Source organism: Giraffa tippelskirchi, chromosome 12, assembly GCF_054371585.1.
Source record: "Giraffa tippelskirchi isolate mGirTip1 chromosome 12, T2T-mGirTip1v1.2.pri, whole genome shotgun sequence".
Classification (NCBI taxonomy): domain Eukaryota; kingdom Metazoa; phylum Chordata; class Mammalia; order Artiodactyla; family Giraffidae; genus Giraffa; species Giraffa tippelskirchi.
The window spans coordinates 66,217,837-66,239,432 of NC_137286.1; the positions used below are offsets into that span (position 1 = coordinate 66,217,837).

Below are 21,596 nucleotides of genomic sequence, written 5' to 3' on the forward strand. Positions count from 1 at the left end.
AGAGGTGGGCTGGCCCGGCCTGGGGCTCCCCGTGTTACCTTTCTGTTTCTCCGGGCAAAGGGCCAGAGGCCTCTCGGGGGTGCCCTGAGCCAACGTCGACAGGGTGCCCACGCACACTGCCTGTGAGCTCTCCTGAGGCCCCGGCCTCTGGGCAGGGGCAAACAGCAGAACATCCTGGCAGCAAGTGATCTGGCTGGGGGCTCCTCTCCGCTCTGGAGGCCTGGATACCCGGGTTGCGGGTTCTGTTGGGTTCTGTTGCTGGCAGGTGACATCATTTCCTGGGGTTCGTGCTGAGGTCCCTTCCCCAAAACTTCCCAAGGGAATCTCTGGGTTTCTGACTGCTCGACCACCCCCCTTAGGCCATGTGCAGGCACAGTGACAGCCACACAGCCCAGCCCACAGCCCTGGGGAGGCCTGGGTGCAGCCAGGGCCTGAGCTCCGAGGACCCCGCTGCTCTCAGACCAGGCTCCTTCTTCTCATAAGTGGTGTGGCCCTGGACAAGCGTATGCCCCTCAGGGTTTCCCCAGTCTCTCCATCTGCAGAGTGGGGGTCATTCTCCCATCTGCTTCCTAGGTCTGTCGGCCTACGAGCAGCTCCATGCCTTTCCACCTGGGGCCGATATCACGTGGAGCTTGTGCGCTGAGACTTCAGAAAGAAAGACTCCATCCAGGGCTGACACAGCACAGAATGGGGCAGAACGAGGCCTGGATGCGCCGTGGTACCCAGGAAAAGTCACTCCCCCTCCTGAGTGTTTTGAGACCCCGCATCCAAGTTGGAGGACCGAAAGGAAGACTCGAAGGTCTCCCTCTCTTATAGAAAAGAGTAGCCAACTTTCTGGTCCTCTGTTTCCATTGAGATTCTGTTCAAGTGTCCCAGCTCGGCTTCTGCAGGTGGCTGAGCTTCTAATGGCTCCCTGCGTTCTTGTCTTTTCCTCTCCAAACCTTCCGTCCTTTTCCCCCTTCTGGGGTGGATGGGCGCTGTCATTGCTTCTACCTTCGAGACAGATTGATGAAAAGTCTGGACCGTCGACTCCTTTCCTCTCTTTGGTTCCGTGTCTCTCTCTGTCTGTGTCCCTCTCTTTTCCCTTCTCGATTCAGTCTGTGTCTTCCTCTTTCTCTCTCGTGTGTGGATGGATGGATGCTAGGAATGCACATGTATATGATTAGATGAGGGTTATGTTTTAGGGATAGGTTAGAGGGAGAGAAAGGCTTTAGGTCGGAGTTGGTCATGGGGGAAGGGTCAAGGGTGGTGGTGGTGTTTCTTGGAATCTGAGTGCTGTGCATTCTTCGTCTCTTTCCATATGAACCCCTTCTCAGATACACCACTTGCAAGGAGTCTCTCATGTTCCGTTTCCTATCTTTTGCATTTCTGAATGCTTAGCTTCTCTGTTGTGAAGAGGTTCCATTGGATGGAAACCCATTGGCGTACTTCGTTTTCCTCTTTCCCTTACTTGAAGAGACCCATTTCTACCTCCGCCCAGCAAATGGCAAGGAGACTCTGATGTTAAGGAGCCTTTGACCTACGCTTCTTTCTAGCTGTCTCATGACATCAGTCTTTAGGGTGAGGTTTTTCCCCGATATTGAGGTGGTGTGAGATCAAAACCAATAGCGTTCTTCAGATGTAGCTGTCTGGTTTTCCCATGGACATTTATTGAAGAGGCTTTCTTGTTCCCATTTGGATATTCTCCCCTTTTGTGTCAGAGATGAGTTGACCATGGATGCCGGGGTTTGTTTCTGGACCCTCAACTTGATTCCATCGATCTGGATCTGTGTGTGTTGTTGTATTCCCAATAGCATACTGTCCTGCTGCTGCCGCTGCGCCTAAGTCACTTCAGTCGTGTCTGACTCTGCGCGACCCCATGGCCTGCAGCCTACCAGGCTCCTCCGTCCAGGGCGTTTTCCAGGCAAGAGTACTGGAGTGGGTCGCCATCGCCTTCTCCGATACTCTCCTGAGGATCCTAGTTTGGTCGTCTAATTTCCTTTCACACAACCTTGGATGTCCGTATCGGGGCTTTTTCGTCGGATTGTATTGACAATTTAGGCTCTTTTCTGTTTCCGTACCCCTTTTGCAATTCTTTGTTCGGTGCGAAAATGCATTGGCATTTTGGGAGGAATAGCATCGAAGCTGTGGATTGCCTTGTGGGGCTGTGACATCATTTTCCCAATAGGAATTCTTTCAAGCCCTGAGCACAGCTTCTCTTTCCAGTGGTTGGTGTGGGCTTGATCTTCCTTCTTCCATCTCTCGCCGTTTTGTGAGAACAGGTCCTTCCTTCCCTTCTGGGTTAGATGGACTCGTGGGTATCACTTCAGTGAATGGCATTGTCAGTGGGGGTGATAATTCCCTTCTCATTGGAAGACTTTGCTGTGAGTATTAGAAATGCAAGTGATTTCTCTTCCCCTTCCTCCCTGTCCATCTCTCAGAGCCACCGGGAAACAGAGGCCTCATCCAGGGTCACACAGGCCTGAGGGAGTGCAACTAGACTGTTGTTTCTTCAGGCCCTCAGTGCTGGACATCATCCAGGATACTCTGTGTGTGTCTTCCTCAGTCTGCTGTCCCTTCAGACCTTTCCCTAGTTTTCACAGGCTTGTCGTGTTGGTGTTCTTTGTCTGTTTGGAGACACATCCTTGAGAAGCTTTGTGTTTCCACTCATTCGTCTCGCGATGTATGACCTGTCTTTTGCTTTTGTAATGAGGTCTTTCCCACAGTAGATATCTTTGATTTTGCAAAGTCCACTGTATTCTCTGGGTTGTTTTGTGGGCTGCCTTTCTGTTTTGTGTGTGAAGACTCAAAGCACGTGTCCGGTTTCTGCTCATTGTTCTTCTAGATTTGTGACAAGTTTTCATGGAAACTTTGTCTAGGGATAACTGGAAGTGAACTCGGTGTAAGGTGTCAAGTCTCCATCTCCATTCATGTCATGCCCTGCAGTTTCCAATTCCCTGTTCCTGAGTGGTTTTGGAGACCTTGTGGGAAGTTTGGTTGCATCGGAGTTTGCGTTTCCACCTTGAGTAGATTCACACTGTTCTGCCCTCAGGGACACTGTCAAGGGGGAGTGAGGAGCAGCCTGCACTTCCAGCAGTGACCACACGGTGGGGCGAGTGCTGCTCTCCCCTCTGGGAGCCCCAGGCCACAGGCATCCCAGTGAGGAGCCAGCTCTGTGCTCAGCTGAAAGGAGTTAGTCTCTCAGGAGCCTCTGAGCCCTTGCCTTTGGATCACCCAGGGTGGGCATTTGCTGTGACAGAAAAAAATTGCCCTGAATTCCATGGACGGAAGAGCCTGGCTGTGTAGAGTTCGTGAGTTGCCGTGAATCAGACACAACTGAGGACACAAAAATTCAATAGACTAAAACACTTTTTGGGGGTGGGGGGAGTGAAAGGGGGTGATGTGGGGTTTTTGTCTTATGTAATAGCCGAGGGAAATCTAGTTTAAACCTAAATTCACATAGATGGGAAAGGTATAGCTCTCCGTCACCCTATTAAAAAAAAAAAAAAAACGTCTTAACTTTTCTGAAAGCTTATTTAGTAGCTTCCTTGAGCAGTTCATTGTGAAGGATTTTTTTTTTTTTCTGTGACATTGGCCTCATTAAAAAGTACGGTTTGCATTTACTGGATAATTTTGTTCATTTGGTTTGTTAGGGAATCTTGGTAATATTTGAGTTTCCTGGGGAGTATGGTCACATGACCTGGCCCTGGCCAATCGGTGTGTTCCACCTCCCTGGCCACTGTGATTGGCTCCGGACTGGGGCAGTGCCCAATCGGGGCCCGGGGCCGGGCCTCACGTTGGAAGCCAGGGGAAGACGAGCTCTCGTCCTGCTGGGGTAGGGGAAGGGGTGGGGCCAGGGGAGGTCAGGCTCCAGCAGTGGGAGGGGCTTGAGGTCCGCCTGCGGCAGTTGGTGACCTTCCTGCTCCCCTCAGGGCAGAGCCGCCGGCCTGAGAATGAGGGCGCTGCTGAGCCCAGGGGCTGGGATGGCCCGCTGCTGCTGTGGTCCCAGAGCTCCACCCGAGACCTGAGGGAGGCCGTCTGCCCGTGAGTCCTCTCCCGCTTGTCTGTCAGCTTGTTTGAACCATGCTGGGTTTTCTGCCCAGCTGGCTAAGGGGAGTCCCTGGAAATGCAAGGGTGTGGGTTTTGGCAGACTTCAGGGAAGACATGCCAGATGACCTGGGAGACTCCAGCTTAATCTGGATTCAGGAGATATCTCTTCGGGCCAGCTAGTAATTGTAGGATAAGCCTAATGAGTCTTCACAGGATGAAGAGAGTAACGTGCCAAGGTAGCAATCGATGTCCTCATTCGAGAGGATGAAGCTGGTGCTCAGAGAAGGGGGGAACCTGGCCAGAGCAAGGAGGTGTGCACCCAGACAGAACCCCCAGATCCGGCCATTTGAGCTCAGGGAGGCCACTGGTGTGGCTTGTCCCTGTAGCAGGCGCCGAGGCACGCAGCCCACCCTGATTCCTGCGGGGGCCTGACTTGGGAAGTGCCATCTGGTAGCTTTGAGACTCACCAAACCAAATTGCACTGGAGAGAGGAAGGACACCTTCCTTCATCCACCCCCCACCCCCGCCGGATTCCCACATACCCTGACCCCTTTCTCTTGACTTCGGAGCCATTTCCAGAGTCCCGCTCATATGACCTCATTCGAAGTGCACTGTGGACGAGCTGCCATCTGCAGCTGCTACCACAGCAGCCAAGGGCTTCAGCTCCCGAGTACCTCCCTTCCTTTGGAACTTGGGGGCCCTCTACTCCCCACTTGCACACCACAGACCTTTGCTGAGGATTGTGGGGACCCTCACTCAGTTTGCAGCACGTTGTAGCCATCCCTGTCCTCTCAATACCTCCCTTGCCACTCAGCTTGTGAGCCCCTTTGGAGCAGCGTGGCCCACCTGGCTGCAACGGAAGAGACACAGCTGACAGTGAAACAACAGCTTAGATCTGACAGCCGGAAAGCTCTGTCAAAAGGGACCTCCCTCTTCACACCGTAGAGGCTGTAGGAGCCGCCAGGCTTTCGGAACCAGTGCTGGGGCCAAAATGACTCCACAGCCGTTTTCCTTCCTGGGGAGGGTTCTGGCTCGAGTGGGAATGGCTCAAGTCTCCTAAGGTTCTGAAAGCCCACTGTGTGCAGATTCACGGTACACAGAGAGGAGAAGGTGGAGTCCTGCCCTGGAGGTGGTCACAGCTCACGGATGAGCCAGGCAGGCAGGCAGGCAGGCAGGGCATGAGAACTCCTGGGCTGCCTTCATGAGTGAATGGTGTGGGGGCAGAGGAAGAGAAGCCGGTCTGCTCCCTCATGTGGTGCCCAGGGCAGGTTGTCCCCAGAGGAAACCCTTACGACGGTGAGGACTCTCACTGCTGTTTCCCAAGGGGTTCCGTCGGTGCGTGTCTTCCCCGGAGCGGTCAGGCCGTCTCTAAAGTACACTGGCCATGGGCATTGCCTCTCCTTGGAACTTCCCACGTGTTTCTCTTTTTTATGGAACAGTGATTTTTCTAGAGGGGTTCTGGGCCACAAGGTTGTTGGGTCATTTTCTAGCCTTCTGTCGTGAAGAACGCTTTCCTGGGCGTTGGGGTGGTTTGTTGTTCCAGCTCCCTTTCTTGGCTTCTTTTGGGAGCTGGTGCAACAAGAGGAGCTCAGCCTCTGCCTTCTGGCTGAGATGTCACCCTTCAAACAGCAATGCCTGCCTGGAGATAATGATGGCATTTGCCAAAAGGGCTTCGTTTGGCACATGATATCTTGAAAGGACGTACACCGTCCTGTCAGCTATCAAAGGCTAGTTCAAATGACATAAAAATGAGAACTCTCCAATGGAGTCTTACAGTAGGTGGAGAGTCCGAAAGAAACTCCTTCAGTCATTTCACTGAGAGTCATTGATTGGGGACACCAAGAATATAGGAAGGAATGCAGAAAGAAAAGATGAAATTGTGTTCAGGATCGGGGGGAGGGATGAACAGGGCGTGCTTGCCTTGAATCCAGGCTTTGTTGGGGGGTGGGGCATAAAGATCAAACGGGTCTGAAACCACAAAGTGGTGATGGTAACACAGTATCACCAGAGTTACACAACAGTGTTCCCAAATTGCAACAATGATGAAAAAGTTTACTAACTTAACCAACAAGTTCCCAACTTAACCAACAAAAATACAGGAAACCATACAAAAAATAAAACATCACCAGAAAGGTGGAAACAAACCAAATGCAAAGCAGTTCAGGGGAAAGGAACTCCATGTCCCCTGGGGGCAGACCGAGTTGACAGCGTCCACGGTGAGCCGACAGGGATGGAGGCGGCAGAGCCGACCGCTCCCCTGGACGTGGTGTTTCCGGCAAGGGCTCTGGGTCTCTGTCCAGAGCGGGGGCTCGTTCTTCCTGCAGGGGTGGGTGAGTCATCGTCGGCGTCTGGGTGTTGCGCGGGAGCCAGGGCAGGCTCTCCCTGCCGAGGCGGTGACTCCTCCTCTGCCTCGGGTTCTCCTGCCAAAGCCCGAGCAGGTACAGGTGCACGTGGAGGTGGAGGTTCTGGCTGAGGGGGTGGGACATCAGTGCCTGGGGCTGGGGGTCCTGCAGGCACGGAGATCCGATCTGCCCGGTGTGCTGGCCAGAACCCAGCTGGCCTGGTGTCTCTGCGAGGGCAAGTCTCGGTTCTCCATCTGCCCTCGGTGGATCCCTGGGTCCTGCACCTGGAGCCACCACCTCTGTAGGGACAGGTCTGGGAAGTGGAGCCTGGTTCCAGTTGGAGGCCAGTGCTAGAGCTGGGGGAGAAGCAAAGTTTGCCCACAGGCCAGCCTTGGCATGTGCGTATCCCGGGACAGAAAGCTTCCAAGAGATTCCCAAAGAATACCCAGGGTCGGATGTCTTTTGGGACTGAAGTGTGCAAGATGGGGGTGGGGGTGTGAGGCCAGCGCTTGCTGCAGGCCCAGCAGCATCTTTCGGGGACTCGTCCCTGTGTAGCTCAGCACCCCCTCCCCACACACTCCCGTGCACCAGCCCCAGCGTCCTCACCTCTGTGCTCTGGCGTGCTGGGCTCCAGGTCCTCCTGCTGCCTCAGAGGCTGGGGTTCTCGGGACTCTGGGTCGGAGCCGGGTGTGCTGAGCTCCGTGGCAGCCTCAGACTGGGCCGCCGGGTGTATCCTGTGTGGTGTCTCGGCAGCAGGCCTTCCCCGCCTCCGCTTCGCCCCCGGTGGGGCTGATGCCTCCGTGGGCACGCTCACCTGGAGCCTGCACTGGGCCTCAGGGGCGGGGGGGTGGTGCTCCGACCCCTCCCTCCGGGAGGTGGACGGGGTGTCCCCGTCCTCGGCCTCATCACGTGGGAAGCTCTGCAACGACAGTGACCGTCAGCCAGCCATGCTGGGACTTTTCCGAGCTGGGCCTGGCCAGTGGAGCCGCTGCTTCTGCCTGCTCGAACTTCTCTTCCCAGAAGGGTCAGAGACGTGTGTCTGCTCAGATCCCCACCCGGGACGAAAGAGACCCACCTGAGGGTGTGAGGCCAGCCTGGGCGGCCGGCGCTGCCCGCACTCTCCCCATCCCAGCCAGCCTGCTCTCCCCTGGGGTGTGGACACAACTTGCCCGCAGGCTTCTGACCCCACATATGCCTGGGCTTCCTTGAGGGAGACACACCCCGAGAAACCCGCATCCACACACACAGGCAAAGGACCCGGTGTTTCCGGGTGGCATGGGAGAGGTGGGCTGGCCCGGCCTGGGGCTCCCCGTGTTACCTTTCTGTTTCTCCGGGCAAAGGGCCAGAGGCCTCTCGGGGGTGCCCTGAGCCAACGTCGACAGGGTGCCCACGCACACTGCCTGTGAGCTCTCCTCAGGCCCCGGCCTCTGGGCAGGGGCAAACAGCAGAACATCCTGGCAGCAAGTGATCTGGCTGGGGGCTCCTCTCCGCTCTGGAGGCCTGGATACCCGGGTTGCGGGTTCTGTTGGGTTCTGTTGCCGGCAGGTGACATCATTTCCTGGGGTTCGTGCTGAAGTCCCTTCCCCAAAACTTCCCAAGGGAATCTCTGGGTTTCTGACTGCTCGACCACCCCCCTTAGGCCATGTGCAGGCACAGTGACAGCCACACAGCCCAGCCCACAGCCCTGGGGAGGCCTGGGTGCAGCCAGGGCCTGAGCTCCGAGGACCCCGCTGCTCTCAGACCAGGCTCCTTCTTCTCATAAGTGGTGTGGCCCTGGACAAGCGTATGCCCCTCAGGGTTTCCCCAGTCTCTCCATCTGCAGAGTGGGGGTCATTCTCCCATCTGCTTCCTAGGTCTGTCGGCCTACGAGCAGCTCCATGCCTTTCCACCTGGGGCCGATATCACGTGGAGCTTGTGCGCTGAGACTTCAGAAAGAAAGACTCCATCCAGGGCTGACACAGCACAGAATGGGGCAGAACGAGGCCTGGATGCGCCGTGGTACCCAGGAAAAGGCACTCCCCCTCCTGAGTGTTTTGAGACCCCGCATCCAAGTTGGAGGACCGAAAGGAAGACTCGAAGGTCTCCCTCTCTTATAGAAAAGAGTAGCCAACTTTCTGGTCCTCTGTTTCCATTGAGATTCTGTTCAAGTGTCCCAGCTCGGCTTCTGCGGGTGGCTGAGCTTCTAATGGCTCCCTGCGTTCTTGTCTTTTCCTCTCCAAACCTTCCGTCCTTTTCCCCCTTCTGGGGTGGATGGGCGCTGTCATTGCTTCTACCTTCGAGACAGATTGATGAAAAGTCTGGACCGTCGACTCCTTTCCTCTCTTTGGTTCCGTGTCTCTCTCTGTATGTGTCCCTCTCTTTTCCCTTCTCGATTCAGTCTGTGTCTTCCTCTTTCTCTCTCGTGTGTGGATGGATGGATGCTAGGAATGCACATGTATATGATTAGATGAGGGTTATGTTTTAGGGATAGGTTAGAGGGAGAGAAAGGCTTTAGGTCGGAGTTGGTCATGGGGGAAGGGTCAAGGGTGGTGGTGGTGTTTCTTGGAATCTGAGTGCTGTGCATTCTTCGTCTCTTTCCATATGAACCCCTTCTCAGATACACCACTTGCAAGGAGTCTCTCATGTTCCGTTTCCTATCTTTTGCATTTCTGAATGCTTAGCTTCTCTGTTGTGAAGAGGTTCCATTGGATGGAAACCCATTGGCGTACTTCGTTTTCCTCTTTCCCTTACTTGAAGAGACCCATTTCTACCTCCGCCCAGCAAATGGCAAGGAGACTCTGATGTTAAGGAGCCTTTGACCTACGCTTCTTTCTAGCTGTCTCATGACATCAGTCTTTAGGGTGAGGTTTTTCCCCGATATTGAGGTGGTGTGAGATCAAAACCAATAGCGTTCTTCAGATGTAGCTGTCTGGTTTTCCCATGGACATTTATTGAAGAGGCTTTCTTGTTCCCATTTGGATATTCTCCCCTTTTGTGTCAGAGATGAGTTGACCATGGATGCCGGGGTTTGTTTCTGGACCCTCAACTTGATTCCATCGATCTGGATCTGTGTGTGTTGTTGTATTCCCAATAGCATACTGTCCTGCTGCTGCCGCTGCGCCTAAGTCACTTCAGTCGTGTCTGACTCTGCGCGACCCCATGGCCTGCAGCCTACCATGCTCCTCCATCCAGGGCGTTTTCCAGGCAAGAGTACTGGAGTGGGTCGCCATCGCCTTCTCCGATACTCTCCTGAGGATCCTAGTTTGGTCGTCTAATTTCCTTTCACACAACCTTGGATGTCCGTATCGGGGCTTTTTCGTCGGATTGTATTGACAATTTAGGCTCTTTTCTGTTTCCGTACCCCTTTTGCAATTCTTTGTTCGGTGCGAAAATGCATTGGCATTTTGGGAGGAATAGCATCGAAGCTGTGGATTGCCTTGTGGGGCTGTGACATCATTTTCCCAATAGGAATTCTTTCAAGCCCTGAGCACAGCTTCTCTTTCCAGTGGTTGGTGTGGGCTTGATCTTCCTTCTTCCATCTCTCGCCGTTTTGTGAGAACAGGTCCTTCCTTCCCTTCTGGGTTAGATGGACTCGTGGGTATCACTTCAGTGAATGGCATTGTCAGTGGGGGTGATAATTCCCTTCTCATTGGAGGACTTTGCTGTGAGTATTAGAAATGCAAGTGATTTCTCTTCCCCTTCCTCCCTGTCCATCTCTCAGAGCCACCGGGAAACAGAGGCCTCATCCAGGGTCACACAGGCCTGAGGGAGTGCAACTAGACTGTTGTTTCTTCAGGCCCTCAGTGCTGGACATCATCCGGGATACTCTGTGTGTGTCTTCCTCAGTCTGGTGTCCCTTCAGACCTTTCCCTAGTTTTCACAGGCTTGTCGTGTTGGTGTTCTTTGTCTGTTTGGAGACACATCCTTGAGAAGCTTTGTGTTTCCACTCATTCGTCTCGCGATGTATGACCTGTCTTTTGCTTTTGTAATGAGGTCTTTCCCACAGTAGATATCTTTGATTTTGCAAAGTCCACTGTATTCTCTGGGTTGTTTTGTGGGCTGCCTTTTTGTTTTGTGTGTGAAGACTCAAAGCACGTGTCCAGTTTCTGCTCATTGTTCTTCTAGATTTGTGACAAGTTTTCATGGAAACTTTGTCTAGGGATAACTGGAAGTGAACTCGGTGTAAGGTGTCAAGTCTCCATCTCCATTCATGTCATGCCCTGCAGTTTCCAATTCCCTGTTCCTGAGTGGTTTTGGAGACCTTGTGGGAAGTTTGGTTGCATCGGAGTTTGCGTTTCCACCTTGAGTAGATTCACACTGTTCTGCCCTCAGGGACACTGTCAAGGGGGAGTGAGGAGCAGCCTGCACTTCCAGCAGTGACCACACGGTGGGGCGAGTGCTGCTCTCCCCTCTGGGAGCCCCAGGCCACAGGCATCCCAGTGAGGAGCCAGCTCTGTGCTCAGCTGAAAGGAGTTAGTCTCTCAGGAGCCTCTGAGCCCTTGCCTTTGGATCACCCAGGGTGGGCATTTGCTGTGACAGAAAAAAATTGCCCTGAATTCCATGGACGGAAGAGCCTGGCTGTGTAGAGTTCGTGAGTTGCCGTGAATCAGACACAACTGAGGACACAAAAATTCAATAGACTAAAACACTTTTTGGGGGTGGGGGGAGTGAAAGGGGGTGATGTGGGGTTTTTTGTCTTATATAATAGCCGAGGGAAATCTAGTTTAAACCTAAATTCACATAGATGGGAAAGGTATAGCTCTCCGTCACCCTATTAAAAAAACAAAAAAACGTCTTAACTTTTCTGAAAGCTTATTTAGTAGCTTCCTTGAGCAGTTCATTGTGAAGGATTTTTTTTTTTTTTTCTGTGACATTGGCCTCATTAAAAAGTACGGTTTGCCTTTACTGGATAATTTTGTTCATTTGGTTTGTTAGGGAATCTTGGTAATATTTGAGTTTCCTGGGGAGTATGGTCACATGACCTGGCCCTGGCCAATCGGTGTGTTCCACCTCCCTGGCCACTGTGATTGGCTCCGGACTGGGGCAGTGCCCAATCGGGGCCCGGGGCCGGGCCTCACGTTGGAAGCCAGGGGAAGACGAGCTCTCGTTCTGCTGGGGTAGGGGAAGGGGTGGGGCCAGGGGAGGTCAGGCTCCAGCAGTGGGAGGGGCTTGAGGTCCGCCTGCGGCAGTTGGTGACCTTCCTGCTCCCCTCAGGGCAGAGCCGCCGGCCTGAGAATGAGGGCGCTGCTGAGCCCAGGGGCTGGGATGGCCCGCTGCTGCTGTGGTCCCAGAGCTCCACCCGAGACCTGAGGGAGGCCGTCTGCCCGTGAGTCCTCTCCCGCTTGTCTGTCAGCTTGTTTGAACCATGCTGGGTTTTCTGCCCAGCTGGCTAAGGGGAGTCCCTGGAAATGCAAGGGTGTGGGTTTTGGCAGACTTCAGGGAAGACATGCCAGATGAGCCTGGGAGACTCCAGCTTAATCTGGATTCAGGAGATATCTCTTCGGGCCAGCTAGTAATTGTAGGATAAGCCTAATGAGTCTTCACAGGATGAAGAGAGTAACGTGCCAAGGTAGCAATCGATGTCCTCATTCGAGAGGATGAAGCTGGTGCTCAGAGAAGGGGGGAACCTGGCCAGAGCAAGGAGGTGTGCACCCAGACAGAACCCCCAGATCCGGCCATTTGAGCTCAGGGAGGCCACTGGTGTGGCTTGTCCCTGTAGCAGGCGCCGAGGCACGCAGCCCACCCTGATTCCTGCGGGGGCCTGACTTGGGAAGTGCCATCTGGTAGCTTTGAGACTCACCAAACCAAATTGCACTGGAGAGAGGAAGGACACCTTCCTTCATCCACCCCCCACCCCCGCCGGATTCCCACATACCCTGACCCCTTTCTCTTGACTTCGGAGCCATTTCCAGAGTCCCGCTCATATGACCTCATTCGAAGTGCACTGTGGACGAGCTGCCATCTGCAGCTGCTACCACAGCAGCCAAGGGCTTCAGCTCCCGAGTACCTCCCTTCCTTTGGAACTTGGGGGCCCTCTACTCCCCACTTGCACACCACAGACCTTTGCTGAGGATTGTGGGGACCCTCACTCAGTTTGCAGCACGTTGTAGCCATCCCTGTCCTCTCAATACCTCCCTTGCCACTCAGCTTGTGAGCCCCTTTGGAGCAGCGTGGCCCACCTGGCTGCAACGGAAGAGACACAGCTGACAGTGAAACAACAGCTTAGATCTGACAGCCGGAAAGCTCTGTCAAAAGGGACCTCCCTCTTCACACCGTAGAGGCTGTAGGAGCCGCCAGGCTTTCGGAACCAGTGCTGGGGCCAAAATGACTCCACAGCCGTTTTCCTTCCTGGGGAGGGTTCTGGCTCGAGTGGGAATGGCTCAAGTCTCCTAAGGTTCTGAAAGCCCACTGTGTGCAGATTCACGGTACACAGAGAGGAGAAGGTGGAGTCCTGCCCTGGAGGTGGTCACAGCTCACGGATGAGCCAGGCAGGCAGGCAGGCAGGCAGGGCATGAGAACACCTGAGCTGCCTTCCTGAGTGAATGGTGTGGGGGCAGAGGAAGAGAAGCCGGTCTGCTCCCTCATGTGGTGCCCAGGGCAGGTTGTCCCCAGAGGAAACCCTTACGACGGTGAGGACTCTCACTGCTGTTTCCCAAGGGGTTCCGTCGGTGCGTGTCTTCCCCGGAGCGGTCAGGCCGTCTCTAAAGTACACTGGCCATGGGCATTGCCTCTCCTTGGAACTTCCCACGTGTTTCTCTTTTTTATGGAACAGTGATTTTTCTAGAGGGGTTCTGGGCCACAAGGTTGTTGGGTCATTTTCTAGCCTTCTGTCGTGAAGAACGCTTTCCTGGGCGTTGGGGTGGTTTGTTGTTCCAGCTCCCTTTCTTGGCTTCTTTTGGGAGCTGGTGCAACAAGAGGAGCTCAGCCTCTGCCTTCTGGCTGAGATGTCACCCTTCAAACAGCAATGCCTGCCTGGAGATAATGTTGGCATTTGCCAAAAGGGCTTCGTTTGGCACATGATATCTTGAAAGGACGTACACCGTCCTGTCAGCTATCAAAGGCTAGTTCAAATGACATAAAAATGAGAACTCTCCAATGGAGTCTTACAGTAGGTGGAGAGTCCGAAAGAAACTCCTTCAGTCATTTCACTGAGAGTCATTGATTGGGGACACCAAGAATATAGGAAGGAATGCAGAAAGAAAAGATGAAATTGTGTTCAGGATCGGGGGGAGGGATGAACAGGGCGTGCTTGCCTTGAATCCAGGCTTTGTTGGGGGGTGGGGCATAAAGATCAAACGGGTCTGAAACCACAAAGTGGTGATGGTAACACAGTATCACCAGAGTTACACAACAGTGTTCCCAAATTGCAACAATGATGAAAAAGTTTACTAACTTAACCAACAAGTTCCCAACTTAACCAACAAAAATACAGGAAACCATACAAAAAATAAAACATCACCAGAAAGGTGGAAACAAACCAAATGCAAAGCAGTTCAGGGGAAAGGAACTCCATGTCCCCTGGGGGCAGACCGAGTTGACAGCGTCCACGGTGAGCCGACAGGGATGGAGGCGGCAGAGCCGACCGCTCCCCTGGACGTGGTGTTTCCGGCAAGGGCTCTGGGTCTCTGTCCAGAGCGGGGGCTCGTTCTTCCTGCAGGGGTGGGTGAGTCATCGTCGGCGTCTGGGTGTTGCGCGGGAGCCAGGGCAGGCTCTCCCTGCCGAGGCGGTGACTCCTCCTCTGCCTCGGGTTCTCCTGCCAAAGCCCGAGCAGGTACAGGTGCACGTGGAGGTGGAGGTTCTGGCTGAGGGGGTGGGACATCAGTGCCTGGGGCTGGGGGTCCTGCAGGCACGGAGATCCGATCTGCCCGGTGTGCTGGCCAGAACCCAGCTGGCCTGGTGTCTCTGCGAGGGCAAGTCTCGGTTCTCCATCTGCCCTCGGTGGATCCCTGGGTCCTGCACCTGGAGCCACCACCTCTGTAGGGACAGGTCTGGGAAGTGGAGCCTGGTTCCAGTTGGAGGCCAGTGCTAGAGCTGGGGGAGAAGCAAAGTTTGCCCACAGGCCAGCCTTGGCATGTGCGTATCCCGGGACAGAAAGCTTCCAAGAGATTCCCAAAGAATACCCAGGGTCGGATGTCTTTTGGGACTGAAGTGTGCAAGATGGGGGTGGGGGTGTGAGGCCAGCGCTTGCTGCAGGCCCAGCAGCATCTTTCGGGGACTCGTCCCTGTGTAGCTCAGCACCCCCTCCCCACACACTCCCGTGCACCAGCCCCAGCGTCCTCACCTCTGTGCTCTGGCGTGCTGGGCTCCAGGTCCTCCTGCTGCCTCAGAGGCTGGGGTTCTCGGGACTCTGGGTCGGAGCCGGGTGTGCTGAGCTCCGTGGCAGCCTCAGACTGGGCCGCCGGGTGTATCCTGTGTGGTGTCTCGGCAGCAGGCCTTCCCCGCCTCCGCTTCGCCCCCGGTGGGGCTGATGCCTCCGTGGGCACGCTCACCTGGAGCCTGCACTGGGCCTCAGGGGCGGGGGGGTGGTGCTCCGACCCCTCCCTCCGGGAGGTGGACGGGGTGTCCCCGTCCTCGGCCTCATCACGTGGGAAGCTCTGCAACGACAGTGACCGTCAGCCAGCCATGCTGGGACTTTTCCGAGCTGGGCCTGGCCAGTGGAGCCGCTGCTTCTGCCTGCTCGAACTTCTCTTCCCAGAAGGGTCAGAGACGTGTGTCTGCTCAGATCCCCACCCGGGACGAAAGAGACCCACCTGAGGGTGTGAGGCCAGCCTGGGCGGCCGGCGCTGCCCGCACTCTCCCCATCCCAGCCAGCCTGCTCTCCCCTGGGGTGTGGACACAACTTGCCCGCAGGCTTCTGACCCCACATCCGCCTGGGCTTCCTTGAGGGAGACACACCCCGAGAAACCCGCATCCACACACACAGGCAAAGGACCCGGTGTTTCCGGGTGGCATGGGAGAGGTGGGCTGGCCCGGCCTGGGGCTCCCCTTGTTACCTTTCTGTTTCTCCGGGCAAAGGGCCAGAGGCCTCTCGGGGGTGCCCTGAGCCAACGTCGACAGGGTGCCCACGCACACTGCCTGTGAGCTCTCCTCAGGCCCCGGCCTCTGGGCAGGGGCAAACAGCAGAACATCCTGGCAGCAAGTGATCTGGCTGGGGGCTCCTCTCCGCTCTGGAGGCCTGGATACCCGGGTTGCGGGTTCTGTTGGGTTCTGTTGCCGGCAGGTGACATCATTTCCTGGGGTTCGTGCTGAGGTCCCTTCCCCAAAACTTCCCAAGGGAATCTCTGGGTTTCTGACTGCTCGACCACCCCCCTTAGGCCATGTGCAGGCACAGTGACAGCCACACAGCCCAGCCCACAGCCCTGGGGAGGCCTGGGTGCAGCCAGGGCCTGAGCTCCGAGGACCCCGCTGCTCTCAGACCAGGCTCCTTCTTCTCATAAGTGGTGTGGCCCTGGACAAGCGTATGCCCCTCACGGTTTCCCCAGTCTCTCCATCTGCAGAGTGGGGGTCATTCTCCCATCTGCCTCCTAGGTCTGTCGGCCTACGAGCAGCTCCATGCCTTTCCACCTGGGGCCGATATCACGTGGAGCTTGTGCGCTGAGACTTCAGAAAGAAAGACTCCATCCAGGGCTGACACAGCACAGAATGGGGCAGAACGAGGCCTGGATGCGCCGTGGTACCCAGGAAAAGGCACTCCCCCTCCTGAGTGTTTTGAGACCCCGCATCCAAGTTGGAGGACCGAAAGGAAGACTCGAAGGTCTCCCTCTCTTATAGAAAAGAGTAGCCAACTTTCTGGTCCTCTGTTTCCATTGAGATTCTGTTCAAGTGTCCCAGCTCGGCTTCTGCGGGTGGCTGAGCTTCTAATGGCTCCCTGCGTTCTTGTCTTTTCCTCTCCAAACCTTCCGTCCTTTTCCCCCTTCTGGGGTGGATGGGCGCTGTCATTGCTTCTACCTTCGAGACAGATTGATGAAAAGTCTGGACCGTCGACTCCTTTCCTCTCTTTGGTTCCGTGTCTCTCTCTGTCTGTGTCCCTCTCTTTTCCCTTCTCGATTCAGTCTGTGTCTTCCTCTTTCTCTCTCGTGTGTAGATGGATGGATGCTAGGAATGCACATGTATATGATTAGATGAGGGTTATGTTTTAGGGATAGGTTAGAGGGAGAGAAAGGCTTTAGGTCGGAGTTGGTCATGGGGGAAGGGTCAAGGGTGGTGGTGGTGTTTCTTGGAATCTGAGTGCTGTGCATTCTTCGTCTCTTTCCATATGAACCCCTTCTCAGATACACCACTTGCAAGGAGTCTCTCATGTTCCGTTTCCCATCTTTTGCATTTCTGAATGCTTAGCTTCTCTGTTGTGAAGAGGTTCCATTGGATGGAAACCCATTGGCGTACTTCGTTTTCCTCTTTCCCTTACTTGAAGAGACCCATTTCTACCTCCGCCCAGCAAATGGCAAGGAGACTCTGATGTTAAGGAGCCTTTGACCTACGCTTCTTTCTAGCTGTCTCATGACATCAGTCTTTAGGGTGAGGTTTTCCCCCGATATTGAGGTGGTGTGAGATCAAAACCAATAGCGTTCTTCAGATGTAGCTGTCTGGTTTTCCCATGGACATTTATTGAAGAGGCTTTCTTGTTCCCATTTGGATATTCTCCCCTTTTGTGTCAGAGATGAGTTGACCATGGATGCCGGGGTTTGTTTCTGGACCCTCAACTTGATTCCATCGATCTGGATCTGTGTGTGTTGTTGTATTCCCAATAGCATACTGTCCTGCTGCTGCCGCTGCGCCTAAGTCACTTCAGTCGTGTCTGAATCTGCGCGACCCCATGGCCTGCAGCCTACCAGGCTCCTCCGTCCAGGGCGTTTTCCAGGCAAGAGTACTGGAGTGGGTCGCCATCGCCTTCTCCGATACTCTCCTGAGGATCCTAGTTTGGTCGTCTAATTTCCTTTCACACAACCTTGGATGTCCGTATCGGGGCTTTTTCGTCGGATTGTATTGACAATTTAGGCTCTTTTCTGTTTCCGTACCCCTTTTGCAATTCTTTGTTCGGTGCGAAAATGCATTGGCATTTTGGGAGGAATAGCATCGAAGCTGTGGATTGCCTTGTGGGGCTGTGACATCATTTTCCCAATAGGAATTCTTTCAAGCCCTGAGCACAGCTTCTCTTTCCAGTGGTTGGTGTGGGCTTGATCTTCCTTCTTCCATCTCTCGCCGTTTTGTGAGAACAGGTCCTTCCTTCCCTTCTGGGTTAGATGGACTCGTGGGTATCACTTCAGTGAATGGCATTGTCAGTGGGGGTGATAATTCCCTTCTCATTGGAGGACTTTGCTGTGAGTATTAGAAATGCAAGTGATTTCTCTTCCCCTTCCTCCCTGTCCATCTCTCAGAGCCACCGGGAAACAGAGGCCTCATCCAGGGTCACACAGGCCTGAGGGAGTGCAACTAGACTGTTGTTTCTTCAGGCCCTCAGTGCTGGACATCATCCGGGATACTCTGTGTGTGTCTTCCTCAGTCTGGTGTCCCTTCAGACCTTTCCCTAGTTTTCACAGGCTTGTCGTGTTGGTGTTCTTTGTCTGTTTGGAGACACATCCTTGAGAAGCTTTGTGTTTCCACTCATTCGTCTCGCGATGTATGACCTGTCTTTTGCTTTTGTAATGAGGTCTTTCCCACAGTAGATATCTTTGATTTTGCAAAGTCCACTGTATTCTCTGGGTTGTTTTGTGGGCTGCCTTTTTGTTTTGTGTGTGAAGACTCAAAGCACGTGTCCGGTTTCTGCTCATTGTTCTTCTAGATTTGTGACAAGTTTTCATGGAAACTTTGTCTAGGGATAACTGGAAGTGAACTCGGTGTAAGGTGTCAAGTCTCCATCTCCATTCATGTCATGCCCTGCAGTTTCCAATTCCCTGTTCCTGAGTGGTTTTGGAGACCTTGTGGGAAGTTTGGTTGCATCGGAGTTTGCGTTTCCACCTTGAGTAGATTCACACTGTTCTGCCCTCAGGGACACTGTCAAGGGGGAGTGAGGAGCAGCCTGCACTTCCAGCAGTGACCACACGGTGGGGCGAGTGCTGCTCTCCCCTCTGGGAGCCCCAGGCCACAGGCATCCCAGTGAGGAGCCAGCTCTGTGCTCAGCTGAAAGGAGTTAGTCTCTCAGGAGCCTCTGAGCCCTTGCCTTTGGATCACCCAGGGTGGGCATTTGCTGTGACAGAAAAAAATTGCCCTGAATTCCATGGACGGAAGAGCCTGGCTGTGTAGAGTTCGTGAGTTGCCGTGAATCAGACACAACTGAGGACACAAAAATTCAATAGACTAAAACACTTTTTGGGGGTGGGGGGAGTGAAAGGGGGTGATGTGGGGTTTTTTGTCTTATATAATAGCCGAGGGAAATCTAGTTTAAACCTAAATTCACATAGATGGGAAAGGTATAGCTCTCCGTCACCCTATTAAAAAAAAAAAAAACGTCTTAACTTTTCTGAAAGCTTATTTAGTAGCTTCCTTGAGCAGTTCATTGTGAAGGATTTTTTTTTTTTTCTGTGACACTGGCCTCATTAAAAAGTACGGTTTGCCTTTACTGGATAATTTTGTTCATTTGGTTTGTTAGGGAATCTTGGTAATATTTGAGTTTCCTGGGGAGTATGGTCACATGACCTGGCCCTGGCCAATCGGTGTGTTCCACCTCCCTGGCCACTGTGATTGGCTCCGGACTGGGGCAGTGCCCAATCGGGGCCCGGGGCCGGGCCTCACGTTGGAAGCCAGGGGAAGACAAGCTCTCGTCCTGCTGGGGTAGGGGAAGGGGTGGGGCCGGGGGAGGTCAGGCTCCAGCAGTGGGAGGGGCTTGAGGTCCGCCTGCGGCAGTTGGTGACCTTCCTGCTCCCCTCAGGGCAGAGCCGCCGGCCTGAGAATGAGGGCGCTGCTGAGCCCAGGGGCTGGGATGGCCCGCTGCTGCTGTGGTCCCAGAGCTCCACCCGAGACCTGAGGGAGGCCGTCTGCCCGTGAGTCCTCTCCCGCTTGTCTGTCAGCTTGTTTGAACCATGCTGGGTTTTCTGCCCAGCTGGATAAGGGGAGTCCCTGGAAATGCAAGGGTGTGGGTTTTGGCAGACTTCAGGGAAGACATGCCAGATGAGCCTGGGAGACTCCAGCTTAATCTGGATTCAGGAGATATCTCTTCGGGCCAGCTAGTAATTGTAGGATAAGCCTAATGAGTCTTCACAGGATGAAGAGAGTAACGTGCCAAGGTAGCAATCGATGTCCTCATTCGAGAGGATGAAGCTGGTGCTCAGAGAAGGGGGGAACCTGGCCAGAGCAAGGAGGTGTGCACCCAGACAGAACCCCCAGATCCGGCCATTTGAGCTCAGGGAGGCCACTGGTGTGGCTTGTCCCTGTAGCAGGCGCCGAGGCACGCAGCCCACCCTGATTCCTGCGGGGGCCTGACTTGGGAAGTGCCATCTGGTAGCTTTGAGACTCACCAAACCAAATTGCACTGGAGAGAGGAAGGACACCTTCCTTCATCCACCCCCCACCCCCGCCGGATTCCCACATACCCTGACCCCTTTCTCTTGACTTCGGAGCCATTTCCAGAGTCCCGCTCATATGACCTCATTCGAAGTGCACTGTGGACGAGCTGCCATCTGCAGCTGCTACCACAGCAGCCAAGGGCTTCAGCTCCCGAGTACCTCCATTCCTTTGGAACTTGGGGGCCCTCTACTCCCCACTTGCACACCACAGACCTTTGCTGAGGATTGTGGGGACCCTCACTCAGTTTGCAGCACGTTGTAGCCATCCCTGTCCTCTCAATACCTCCCTTGCCACTCAGCTTGTGAGCCCCTTTGGAGCAGCGTGGCCCACCTGGCTGCAACGGAAGAGACACAGCTGACAGTGAAACAACAGCTTAGATCTGACAGCCGGAAAGCTCTGTCAAAAGGGACCTCCCTCTTCACACCGTAGAGGCTGTAGGAGCCGCCAGGCTTTCGGAACCAGTGCTGGGGCCAAAATGACTCCACAGCCGTTTTCCTTCCTGGGGAGGGTTCTGGCTCGAGTGGGAATGGCTCAAGTCTCCTAAGGTTCTGAAAGCCCACTGTGTGCAGATTCACGGTACACAGAGAGGAGAAGGTGGAGTCCTGCCCTGGAGGTGGTCACAGCTCACGGATGAGCCAGGCAGGCAGGCAGGCAGGCAGGGCATGAGAACACCTGAGCTGCCTTCATGAGTGAATGGTGTGGGGGCAGAGGAAGAGAAGCCGGTCTGCTCCCTCATGTGGTGCCCAGGGCAGGTTGTCCCCAGAGGAAACCCTTACGACGGTGAGGACTCTCACTGCTGTTTCCCAAGGGGTTCCGTCGGTGCGTGTCTTCCCCGGAGCGGTCAGGCCGTCTCTAAAGTACACTGGCCATGGGCATTGCCTCTCCTTGGAACTTCCCACGTGTTTCTCTTTTTTATGGAACAGTGATATTTCTAGAGGGGTTCTGGGCCACAAGGTTGTTGGGTCATTTTCTAGCCTTCTGTCGTGAAGAACGCTTTCCTGGGCGTTGGGGTGGTTTGTTGTTCCAGCTCCCTTTCTTGGCTTCTTTTGGGAGCTGGTGCAACAAGAGGAGCTCAGCCTCTGCCTTCTGGCTGAGATGTCACCCTTCAAACAGCAATGCCTGCCTGGAGATAATGATGGCATTTGCCAAAAGGGCTTCGTTTGGCACATGATATCTTGAAAGGACGTACACCGTCCTGTCAGCTATCAAAGGCTAGTTCAAATGACATAAAAATGAGAACTCTCCAATGGAGTCTTACAGTAGGTGGAGAGTCCGAAAGAAACTCCTTCAGTCATTTCACTGAGAGTCATTGATTGGGGACACCAAGAATATAGGAAGGAATGCAGAAAGAAAAGATGAAATTGTGTTCAGGATCGGGGGGAGGGATGAACAGGGCGTGCTTGCCTTGAATCCAGGCTTTGTTGGGGGGTGGGGCATAAAGATCAAACGGGTCTGAAACCACAAAGTGGTGATGGTAACACAGTATCACCAGAGTTACACAACAGTGTTCCCAAATTGCAACAATGATGAAAAAGTTTACTAACTTAACCAACAAGTTCCCAACTTAACCAACAAAAATACAGGAAACCATACAAAAAATAAAACATCACCAGAAAGGTGGAAACAAACCAAATGCAAAGCAGTTCAGGGGAAAGGAACTCCATGTCCCCTGGGGGCAGACCGAGTTGACAGCGTCCACGGTGAGCCGACAGGGATGGAGGCGGCAGAGCCGACCGCTCCCCTGGA

At 54.3% G+C, this 21,596-nt stretch overlaps 2 protein-coding genes and 1 long non-coding RNA gene across 3 annotated transcripts in view; 1 reads left to right on the plus strand and 2 right to left on the minus strand.

The window, feature by feature from the left end:
* LOC145530002 (uncharacterized) overlaps window positions 1-21,596 on the plus strand; it is a 1,493,464-nt gene that overhangs the window by 1,120,148 nt on the left and 351,720 nt on the right. Inside the window, exons 135-137 of the long non-coding RNA XR_014071397.1 lie at window positions 3,912-4,023; window positions 11,565-11,676; window positions 19,216-19,327. This is a non-coding gene — a long non-coding RNA (uncharacterized LOC145530002). The remainder of the gene's footprint in view (window positions 1-3,911; window positions 4,024-11,564; window positions 11,677-19,215; window positions 19,328-21,596) is intronic.
* LOC145529924 (uncharacterized) lies at window positions 5,316-7,859 on the minus strand. The gene is made up of 3 exons (XM_081550692.1): window positions 7,690-7,859; window positions 6,978-7,290; window positions 5,316-6,727 (listed from the first exon to the last, which is right to left on the minus strand). The coding sequence occupies exons 1-3, from the start codon at window positions 7,822-7,824 to the stop codon at window positions 6,090-6,092; spliced, it is 1,086 nt and encodes a 361-aa protein (XP_081406818.1). The 5' UTR covers window positions 7,825-7,859; the 3' UTR covers window positions 5,316-6,089.
* Window positions 5,316-15,513, minus strand: LOC145529919 (uncharacterized). Its single transcript, XM_081550686.1, has 4 exons — window positions 15,344-15,513; window positions 14,632-14,944; window positions 13,061-14,381; window positions 5,316-5,407 (listed from the first exon to the last, which is right to left on the minus strand). Exons 1-3 carry the CDS (start codon window positions 15,476-15,478, stop codon window positions 13,744-13,746), a joined length of 1,086 nt encoding a protein of 361 aa, XP_081406812.1. The 5' UTR covers window positions 15,479-15,513; the 3' UTR covers window positions 5,316-5,407; window positions 13,061-13,743.

What these genes read in the sequence shown, in the direction of transcription:
- LOC145529924 (XM_081550692.1), bottom strand. Translation starts at nt 7,824, where the DNA reads ATGTTCTGCTGTTTGCCCCTGCCCAGAGGCCGGGGCCTGAGGAGAGCT. An exon ending in TTGCCCGGAGAAACAGAAAG is followed by an intron (nt 7,291 to 7,689) that starts GTAACACGGGGA and finishes CTGTCGTTGCAG; the next exon opens with AGCTTCCCACGTGATGAGGC. An exon ending in CAGCACGCCAGAGCACAGAG is followed by an intron (nt 6,728 to 6,977) that starts GTGAGGACGCTG and finishes CTTCTCCCCCAG; the next exon opens with CTCTAGCACTGGCCTCCAAC.
- LOC145529919 (XM_081550686.1), bottom strand. Translation starts at nt 15,478, where the DNA reads ATGTTCTGCTGTTTGCCCCTGCCCAGAGGCCGGGGCCTGAGGAGAGCT. An exon ending in TTGCCCGGAGAAACAGAAAG is followed by an intron (nt 14,945 to 15,343) that starts GTAACAAGGGGA and finishes CTGTCGTTGCAG; the next exon opens with AGCTTCCCACGTGATGAGGC. An exon ending in CAGCACGCCAGAGCACAGAG is followed by an intron (nt 14,382 to 14,631) that starts GTGAGGACGCTG and finishes CTTCTCCCCCAG; the next exon opens with CTCTAGCACTGGCCTCCAAC.